This window comes from Peromyscus californicus, unplaced genomic scaffold (assembly GCF_007827085.1).
Source record: "Peromyscus californicus insignis strain IS unplaced genomic scaffold, ASM782708v3 Scaffold_7__1_contigs__length_154581171, whole genome shotgun sequence".
NCBI lineage: Eukaryota > Metazoa > Chordata > Mammalia > Rodentia > Cricetidae > Peromyscus > Peromyscus californicus.
This window is the reverse complement of record NW_026294595.1, coordinates 6,753,337-6,763,411: the sequence shown is the minus strand read 5'-3', so window position 1 is coordinate 6,763,411 and position 10,075 is coordinate 6,753,337. Positions and strand designations below refer to the sequence as shown.

General features: G+C 55.3%; 1 protein-coding gene across 1 annotated transcript in view; it reads left to right on the top strand.

Annotated features, from left to right (window-relative positions):
* The first annotated feature begins 1,900 nt into the window (after window positions 1-1,900).
* Window positions 1,901-10,075, top strand: part of Eeig1 (estrogen-induced osteoclastogenesis regulator 1) — a 31,312-nt gene continuing 23,137 nt past the window's right edge. Inside the window, exon 1 of the mRNA XM_052722875.1 lies at window positions 1,901-2,424. Coding sequence (XP_052578835.1) covers window positions 2,279-2,424 — 146 coding nt within the window. The 5' untranslated portion in view covers window positions 1,901-2,278. The remainder of the gene's footprint in view (window positions 2,425-10,075) is intronic.

Genomic DNA, 10,075 nt, shown 5'->3' with positions numbered 1-10,075 from the left:
AGAGAACCTAGGCTGTTCTCTGGCCACCATTCACAGAAATAAATGTAACTTACTTAGGCCTCTATTTCCCCAGCTGTAAAAGGAGACGCCTAGCTACATCAGGAGGACTGGACTGGTTCATTTTTCTCCAATCTGACTGTGTTTTCTACTTTATAGGACAATTAAGAGAGGCAAGATTGCCACCCATGCTACTGAAATGCAAGCTCAGAAATGGGGGTCTTCTTTTACATGTCCAAACATAGCAAGTCCGGCGGTGCATCTGCATCTTGAATGCCAATCAGCCCCACTCTTTTTAATCCTCCACAGTGAGGTCCTGCAGGCCTTAGCTCCTGCCAGAATCAAAAATGGCCTCACTCACCCGTTCCCCATCACCTGAGGCCAGAACAGCAAGTCACTACTATCTGGCTCAAAAAACCAGGTGGTGGCTCCCTCTTTACTCTGGTCTACAAGACTGTGCCAGATTCTAGCCTGATCTTCCTTTCTCTCAATTTAGAATGCGTTCAGGGGTGCTCAAAACTTTCTGAGTACCACGCTGCCTGGCCAGCAGGCCTCTGGTGGCTGCCACTGTCGGTACCCTGACGTTGGGACTGCTTTGTGTCAGAACTCTTCCTTTGAGTTTCCTTCTCAAGCCAGATGCCTCCTCTGACCTCCCCATATGTCTACCTGAGCTCTTCAGTTGACTGTAGCCCCCTCTATGATCCGGTCTGCTTGGAGGGGTAGAAGAGAAGCCCACCAGACTTCCCACTGGGCGCCTGCCTGCGTCAGGGCAGAGCCCCTACACATTGGCGGACTGGATGAAAAGAAAACGCCGACAGCTTGGAGAGCACGAGGCTCCCCAAAGTGTCCTCTGCCTCCAGAGCAGTCAATCTAGCCCTAACTATCCTAGCAACTGAAGAACAAAAGCCTTAGATAACAGCTTGGAACGAGGCAAGCTGGGTCACAAGGCTGCAGGGCTCCGCGGGATCTTCACAAACGGCAACGCCAGGGCAAACGGGAGCCACGTTCAGAGCTTGAGAACGGCCCGCTTGGGTGTTGGACCACCTCTCAGAGGGTCGTTTTCCTGAGGAATCCGGGGCTCACTACCTCCTCAGCCTGCTGCATTGCTCAGCCAGCTCAGGTCTGGGCGGGACCCGGGCAGGCCGTTCCAGCCTCAGTTTCCAGATGGTTTCTCCTAGCCATTGTTTCTCCTTTCCTTGGGCTCGCGCGCGCTCTCCTCCCGTTCCTGCTTGCGCCGGGCCCCCACCCCGCGACCTCCCACCCTTCTCGGCCCCCTTCACCCCCACCCCCCCCGCTCTTCTCCAGGAGGCGTGTCCAGCTCCGCTCGTGCACCAATCCGAGCGCCCCGAGCCGGCTCTGCCTCCGCGAGCCCGGCCCCACGCCACCGCCAGCCAATAGAAGTTGGCGTTTGTACAGTCAGCCCGTCCAATCACAGATGGGCTGTGAGCCTCGAGCGCCCCGCCCCTGCCGCGCTTGGCCGCTGCTCCTCGGGCGGCCGCGCCGGGGCTTCGGCATTCTTCGAGCGGCGCCGAACCGCGTCGGGCTCAGCCGGCTGCGTCCGGAGGTGCGGGCGCCGGCGCCGGCGCCGCTGTGTTCCTGGGGAACTGGACGAGGCAGAAGCTACCTGGCTGGATCGGAAGGCGCCTCGGGCCCGGTCAGGGCAGGCGTGGCGTGGGTCCCAGGACTGAGCCGGAGGCCGACCGGCACACGTTCCCCGTCCGGCAGCACCTCCTGGAGAGGTCCCTGCGGAGCCGGGGCGGTCGCTGAGGTGGCTTCCGCTTCCCGGAGCCTCACCTGCGCAGGCCGCGGGGCGCCAGGTGCGGAGGCGTGTGCGCCGCCTGGGCGCCTCCCCCGGCCGCCAGCGGGGCGGAGGCGGGGCCGCAGCCCGGGCCTCCCGCGGCTCGCCCGGGCGTCTCAGTCTCACCGGTCCGCCGGGCCCCGCGGTTCGGGATGCTGCTGCCTGCTCGCGAGCCGCCTTCCACGCTTGCCCCCGCCGCCGGGGCCGCGCCTCGCTGTTTACATGCCGGTGGAGCCCGGGCCCCCCGAAGGTGAAAGTAGCCGGCTCACAGGACTGATTGCTCAGATCCCGGGCTCCGGACTCAGATCCTCTCCTGCCCCGCAGCCTCCGCCGCCATCTGGACTGGATCCGGCTCTGGTGTTTTTGAGGAGGGGGGGTGTGGTGTCGGGAAAGGAATCCCGAGGATTTCTGGGATCCCCCTCCTTTTTTTTTCCCTCTCTTTTTCTTTTTGCCCTGCGGGCTTAAGACTCAGGGAACTCGCTCATGGCTTTTTTGATGAAGAAGAAGAAATTTAAATTCCAAACCACCTTCACCCTGGAGGAGCTCACTGCGGTCCCCTTCGTGAACGGGGTCCTCTTTTGCAAAGTCCGGCTGCTGGATGGCGGGGATTTTGTCAGTTTGTCGTCTAGGTAGGCATTGAGGCTTTCGTGTTTGCAGGGGAAGGTGTGTGTGTGTGTGTGTCTGTGTCGGGGGTGCTGGTGAGTGAGATCTTGGCAAGTGTGGAAGCCTCAGGTGGGGGCGGACAAGGGGCTTCCGGGCGTCCTACGTGTCTGGGGGAAGATTTGCTCTAGGCAGTACTTGGGTCCTAGTGAGCTGGCAGTGTGCCAGGCACTTGTCTGCAGGTTACCAGCCAGAAACCTGTTAGGGCCCTGTATGCATTCTCCAGGTCACCCGTTTTGCAAACTTGCATGGAGAGAGCTGAATAAAATTTGCACCTTGAGGGAGTAAGTAGGGGTGTCCCAGGCCATCTTGTCACCAAGCTGGCCCCTGTGGCTGTCATATGATTGGGAGCCTGGGCCAGCCACAGGTTTTCTGGCACTCTCCTCTTTGCTGGGAAAACCCATTCCCAGTCACTCCCTGGATCTGACTGAAGATGGTGGCTGGATTTTGGGTTTGCCCAGCCCCCTCTGTGTGACTGCCCTCCTCTGGCTGAAGCTGGGCTGCTTTGCATTGCAAATGTCCTTGCCAGGAGACGGCCTTCCTCTGTGAAAGAAGCCCTCTAGTTTGGTTTTGTGTCTCTGGCGATCCTGGTAGGTCCAGCTTCCCAGCTTATGCTGAATGAGATCAGAGTTCTCAGTCTACCCTTTGCACATTGAGCTCACTGGGGTCACACAGTTCTGGCCTGCCTGCCGAGGTCCTTGGAGTCCCGCTGATGGGGAAGGGGAGTCAAGTTCTGGCTCTTTCTGGGTTCCTGCTCCTCTTTTGCACAGTGGACCACACAGGTTTCCCCATCAGAGTTGTGGAGAAAAGTTGCAGTAGATAGGCCCACAACACAGCGTATGGCCCAGGGTCTGGGATACTCTACTCCTTACCTAGTCCGGCCTTTGCTCCTTAGGTTTTGTGGGCCTCGTTAGTTAGCTGGAGACGCCTCACTCACTACCCTGAGATCTCAGAGGTGTATTTTACTGATTGGGATAATGAGCCTCAGAAAGAGGAAGTAAGTGGTTGCCAGGGACCTTGCCTGAGTCAGTTGTCAACCAAACTTGGCCTGTTCGGAGACCTGTTGGGTGAATCTGCTGGGAGAAGAGAAGCTGTGTGGCCTGATTCTGATTTTGGAATCTGTGTGCACAGAGTGAGGTGCCTGTTCTATGCACTGGGCCTCCTGTTCTGCTAGGAGCTGCTTATCTGAGGAATTTGGACAAGGGGTGCCCTTTGTGGTGGGGGTGGCCGCAACCTGCTGCCCGTCAGGCCTGTAATCCCTCTGGCTACTCCGCCTAAGGGCACAGTGTCAGAGGGTTGTGCTCAGAGAGGGTCCTCGACCCAGCCACTTTTAGGCTTTGGGTGAATTACCCAGTCTCCCTGATTCTCTGATCTCAAGAGCTGGCGATTATTGGTGCTCTGCTTGCCATTTTACTAGTACCTCTCAACCCCTGGACTGTGCCATGGAGCAGGAGTAGAGGTGGGGGTCTGGGGGAGCACTTTTACAGAGGTGAAAATAGAGGCTCAGAGAGAGTGGCTTTAACTGCTACCTTGTGCCTCAGAGCCTCAGTTTCCTCTTTTGTAAAATGGGGAAGTAATACCCACCTTTTGGTGTGAGGGGGATGGAGAATGTACCGTGTCTGGCCAGGGAAGTTGCTACAGCAGTTACTATTACTGTATTGTAACAGGCCCAGACCCCAGCTCCCCCAACCCCGGGTCATTGGCAGGGGGACGTGGGCAACACGGGATGACATCCCTTAATCAGCACATGTGAGCTGGGCTTGGGCACAGAACCAAGGAATTTGTACCAACCCCAGGGTGTAGTTTCACCTGTCTGCCTAGACCCTCAGCCAGCCGCTGTGACCCTACCTGTCAGCTTTTCCTTTGCCCCAACTTGCCCCCACATCCTGGAAAGTCTGGAAAGTTCCGGGACTTAGCACACATGCTCTGGATTTCACCTCTGTTTCCCCTTCTTCCTCCTGGCAAGAGGCCACAGATTCTCTGAGCCCCACTGAACCTAGGCAGCCTTTCCTGGTTCCCCTCCTGGATAAAGCCTGCAGGGCGGGGGGTGTTTGCTAAAGAGGAAGAAGAGCTGGCATTGAGGCCCAAAGCCGAGCACTTAGATGCTGGGCTCCAGGGTACTGCAGCTGTGGCTGCAGAGAGCAGTGATTTTGGAACTTGAGTCACTTTGAAGTGGCTTTGGCTTGTGTGAGCTTTTACCCAGGCAGTGGGGGCTCCTAGGTTGCTATTCCCTCTGCCCACATCCCTTCCACATTGATGTTGCAGCCTGGGCCACCCCTCCACTACTATGACCCTATTGTTTATAAGTTGGGGTAGGGACTGAGGTGATTGGAACTGCTTAGATCCTGGGCCTGGATGTGGCAGCACATCTTCCCAACCCCAGGGACCTCTGAATTGCTTGATGTGCTGTTGGCAGCATGGGTGGTGTCAGATTGACAACAGCCCGAGGCCCCACCCCTGCAACACCCGGCTCCCTAGCTGGTGTTTTCCAGTGTGTTGAATGCCATGGCAACAACTGGTACTCAGCTCTGTCTGACCCAGTTGGAGCAGGTGGAACAGGTGACTCCCGAGGTTGTTCCTTAGCCTCATCTTCCAACACTGCCTTAGGAGCAGCAGTTCACACAGCAACCAGGCTGTCAGTACCCAGACTGCCAGGCATAGTGCTGAGTGTTTTGCACAGGGTATCCCCATTAATCCTCCAAGCCATCTGGAGAGACACTGAGACCAGAGAGATAAAATCATGTGCTGGGAGGTTACCAGATTGTAAATGGCAGTTGGGGAAACAATTCTTTTCTCATAGTGGCTTTCTTCAGTGTGGACTTGCTGATGCCAGAGACTTGCTGAGCTATTCAAATACCTGACTGACCATATGCCCTACTTGGAGGTGAGGACACTGAGGTCAGGAGAGATGAAGTGACTGGATCTCTGGAATAGAGACAGAACTTAATTGCAGCAGTTCCAATTCAGAGCCTTGCCTTGCCTTGGTGGCATGAGTGAGAAGCAACTAGAGACCCATGTGACATTTCAGACCCTACAAAGGCTTCTTTCAGTGGGTTGGGTGGTACGGCAGAATCTGGAGCTGCATAGTTTAGAGGCACTGAACTGGGTTTTGTGAAACTCAAGGCAAATACAGAGCCCCCAAGACTATGAGGTGAGGAGGGGACTAAAATAATCACTGTATTTGTGGTCAGGCTTAGGCAGTCAGTGGAGCACAGTGGGCATTTGCCATGTGTCCTTGCCTGGGGCCAAGTGTACCTGGGAGGGCTTTTGGGTTTGGAGGGTATCCAGGAGCATACAGAGGTCCCATCCAAGTGTGGTGAGTCTGGCAGACGCGAATGTGTCCAAGTGGCCTTCAGGTCGGAAGGATCCCAAACCTCCCAGGGGCCCTGCTCCTTGACGGCATTGGTCCTTTGGCTTGCCACATGCATGTGGTGGCTGTGTCAGGGGAGAGGAGTACAAGGGAACATTGACTTACCTCACAGGATGGAGGAGAGAGAGGAGAGGAAGATACTGTCCCCTTAGCCAATGGATGGGGAAACCACACTCTGGGGCAGAAAAGTGACTTGCCAGGGCTACTTCATAGGAGGAATAATTGACCCAGTTGGACAGACTATAATAGTCTAGCTCTTACCTCTGTCCCTTGTGCTTCAACCCATTAAGAAAGTGGGCTGGCCAGGAGGAGAAGAAAGATCCCTTGCAAGGCTACCTCCTGCTCTGTGCTTGAGTGCCAGGCTGTCTGAGAAGCTGACTGTGACTTGAAGAGCCCCCGCCCCCACCCCCACCCCATCCTTGTCCTTTCTTCTTGGCCAGCTTTGAGTCCTCAGTGGGCCTTCAGTGGAGTTTTATTTTCGTAAATAGAGCCTGGCTGCTTACCACACAGGCACTGCCTGCCTTCTATGGGCACAGCCGTGTGCCCACCATGTAGGAGTACTCAAAGGAGCCTTTGGGATTCCTTGAGCATGAAGGAAGTCCTTGGAAGAGTTAGCTCTGTGTCCAGAGGCCTTGTGCCCAGGTCCAGACCCTTGGCTCTGGGGCAGGCAGACAGGCTTGATCATTCCTTACCCAAGCCACACATTTGGCCAGGGTTCCATCTCTGTCTCTCACCCTCATTGAAAAAGGCTGTAGAATGCCACTGGGTTCACAGCCATGCAAGGCATATTCTGGGATAGCTTGGTATGGGGTTCTGAGAAAGCTTAGTGGAGATAGATACCCACACTAAGGGTTCTCTAGCAGTCTGAAGATATAGGAGAACCCCTAAATTGGGTAAGGTATTTATTGTCCTGCTTAGAATAGGAACGCTGTGGGCGGAACAGATCGGAAGGTAGACATGGGTCTCTCCATCCTCCCTGACTGAAACTTACTCCCTTTCGACTGGACTAGGTAGTCCTGTTCCTCGCAGCTCCTCCCAGATAGATGGTGGCAGCATGCCCGTAGGCCAAGCTAATCTGGGGCGGGTCCTCGTGGGTCCCAGTGGACCCTGGCAGATCAACTGGGGAATGTTTTTGTTCAGACTCTGTCCATCTCTGTTCTCTCTCAGGTCTTCTCACCCCTGCCCCTAGCTCACTGTCTCATGGTAAGCCCCCATCACCATAGGGAGGGAGTCTCAGAAGCTGAGAGGGCTCGAGCTGAAGACGGGGAAGACATGTCTGGACGAGGTGGGGTTGGGGTGTTGGAAGAGTTGAGGGGCTGGAGAAAACAGATGGAAGGTGGCTTGACTGGAACTGTTTCTAGTCTTGGGGGTCCTACCGGGAGCAGGGGAACAATGTGACATCATTTACCGTAAGATGATGGCTCTTGGTGCTGGTGAGAGACGACAGGCAGTGTTGACCTAGCCTGGCAGAGTGGTGAGGGTTGCAGGCAAAATGGGCGGGAAGGTCCCCTGTCCTAAGGCACGGCACCATCCTTTGAAGGTGCATAGTGCTCAAAGGTGCCCTGGGAACGATCGCTCAGGTAAAAGTCAAGATTGACAGTTTCCTTTCAATGGAAAATCAGACAACAGTGCTGCAAGGTAGCAGGCAACCCAGGGGCCTTGTAACTGCCTCCTCACCTGGGTTCTGAGGGCTCCTCCTCCCCTACAGCATGCTCTTAGATCCTTGACATGTTCTGAGTGTCTCTTCTTGTCAGTTTGGCTCCTGAGGCCCTGTGGGTGGTCTTTCCTGTGCAAGCATGGGGTGGGGTTGGCGGGGATGAGCGGACCTATGGTGAGAAACCCCTCTGGCAGAGGAAAGGGAAGGAGTGGTCCTTAGAGGCTGGCTGGGCAACAAGGCCCAGGTCACCCAGCTCTCTCGGAAGTCAGATCATACTGCAAGTAGCCTTGGTAAGAAGCTTCCCAGTCTGTTTCAAGTCTTAGTAGCCGCTTCTTGGACCTGGCCTTTGCTGCCAACTGGCTACACTGTTGGCATGTGCCACCTTGGCAGTGCCTTAGCCTGCTTGGCAGCTTGGTAGTAGCCCTGACCCGAGGAGATCTGGCTCTTTGGAGCCAGCGCTGCTCCCCGAGGCCTGCTCTTTGCTTGGAGCTCCTACTTGGCTGGGGCTTCTTGGCAGCAATAACACTGCCTGCCTGCAGGCCCTGCTTACCTGGGAGTAGCTAGAAGGCCCTGAGTGATTTTGAGCTCTACTTTGTCAGAACCTGGAAACCCTGACTTGCATCCAGGTGCCAGCTAGTAAGTCTGCCTCCAGGTCTCAGGAACTTAGGGATTTGGTGTGTGGAGTAAGGAGCCAAGGACAAGTGTGAGAGAACGACAGACAGACCTGGACAGACCTGGAGCTGAGGTGGGATGGGAGGGCATATATATAGCTCCTCCTTATCTACTTCTGGCGAGTGCATTGGATTGTGGGGGCATTAGACTTGTTCCCGGGTCCTCAAGGTGCCCTAGGGGGGCCTGCTGGCTCCCTAAAGGTCAGACTACATTTTTGTAGGCTTGATGCTGCCCGACTTGTACCTCGCCTAAGTGTCATCAGAGGGTTGTAGTTGCAAACTTGTGGTCTTGCTTTGAGTCTCTTGGTAGCCATGGCTTAGAAGAGCTCTTGAATATAGACCTGAAACTGCTTTTTACCCCATTCTGCCCAGATGTTGACTTGCAGTAAGCAGCCCTCAGCTCTGTAGCCACCTCATTTCAGGCTGTGCGGAAGGAGTACTGCTGATAGGAACTGACTTTCTACTGGTTAGATTTCTCCTTTGCCTCCTCCACCTCCATACCCCAGCCTGCTGTTCACTGCCTATGGCTTCAACCTATGGCCTTAAACCCTAGCCTCTTCCACGAGTATCCCTTGAAGCAGGGCTGCTGTGGCTGGAGAATGTAGTGATAGTGCTTGCTGGAATGCCAGCTTGGCTTCTGGTCCATAGTGGGAACACTACGTTATACTCTGTCCTGCTCCCTCTGGGCCAAGTGGTATGCATCTTAGTAGCTGGTACTCCCCGAGGGTCTGAACCCCTGTGGTGCTGCCAAGAGAGGGTGCCTGTTGCTCAGGCTTGCTCCTTTGTCTTCAGCAGTGGTGAGAGCCAGTAGGGAATACCCTAGTGTCTGAGCTCAGGGCCTGGTGGGCTTTGCAGTGGGGTTCACATACTTTCTCTTCCCTTTGACTTAGTCCTGCTGTGCTGAAACACTGCTCAAGGGACCCTTGCAGACAAGCAGACAGCCCCTCATAGAGGTGCAGGATACTGGCTGTAAACCTGGTAGGGTGGGATAGATGAGAGAACACAAGGTCTTTTCAGTGGCTGACATCCTGCCCCTTGTTTTTCTGGGTACTCTGCTCTTCCTCAACCCCCTTACCCTGCTTTTCCACGTGAAACTACTGCTCAGCCCAATGGCCACTTCTGGAAGCTCTCCCCCTGGCCTGCTGGCCTTATTACCTGCTGTAGCCCCCTCATTTCAAGGTATTACAGTCCCTATTCATTGTGTCCAGCTCCTTCCCCAGACTATGACCCTTCAAGGCCAGAAAAGCCTCCATTGCATCTTAGTCCTTGGGCCTCTTGCTGTGCGTTGGCAGTGTCCCAGGCTGGGACTTCTCTCTCCTTACTCTGAACCAGTGTGGTTGTTGGTGTTGACTATGTGGTGGCTACTGCCAGCTGCTAAGCCCAAGCCTACCCCCCACCCAGTGCCTGAAGTATCAGTCTGTGCCAGGAGGAACCCTTACCCATATACTGGACAGCTGGCTTAAAGACGGCAGTTGAGATGCAGCCAAGGGTCCACTGGCTGAGTTGAGTGTACCCCTTGCAGAGGATATTGACCGCGCAGGTTTGGGAGGGAGGGAGTGAGCTCAGCACTGCCATTGGGTCTTGCAGCTGCTGAATTGCTCTGTGACTATGGCCAAGGGCTTTATCTCTGCGGACTGTTTTCTCTTCTAGAGGGCACTCACTTGAGGGTAGGAGATCTGCCCAAGATCAAGGATTACCTGATCAGCACATGACCAGGCCCTGGCAGCTGCCACCAACTAAACCTGCCAAGAGAGGAAATGTACAACCTGCTATCAGGAGGGCAGAGGCTGGGTCCCTATTCATATTGAAGTACCCTCTTCACCCACCACTTCCTGTCTGCAGGGCTGGACTCTGCAGACATGTGCAGGCAGTGCCTGTGACTTGTACTTCACTGGGTTGTTCCATGACAGTTTCTTGGTTAC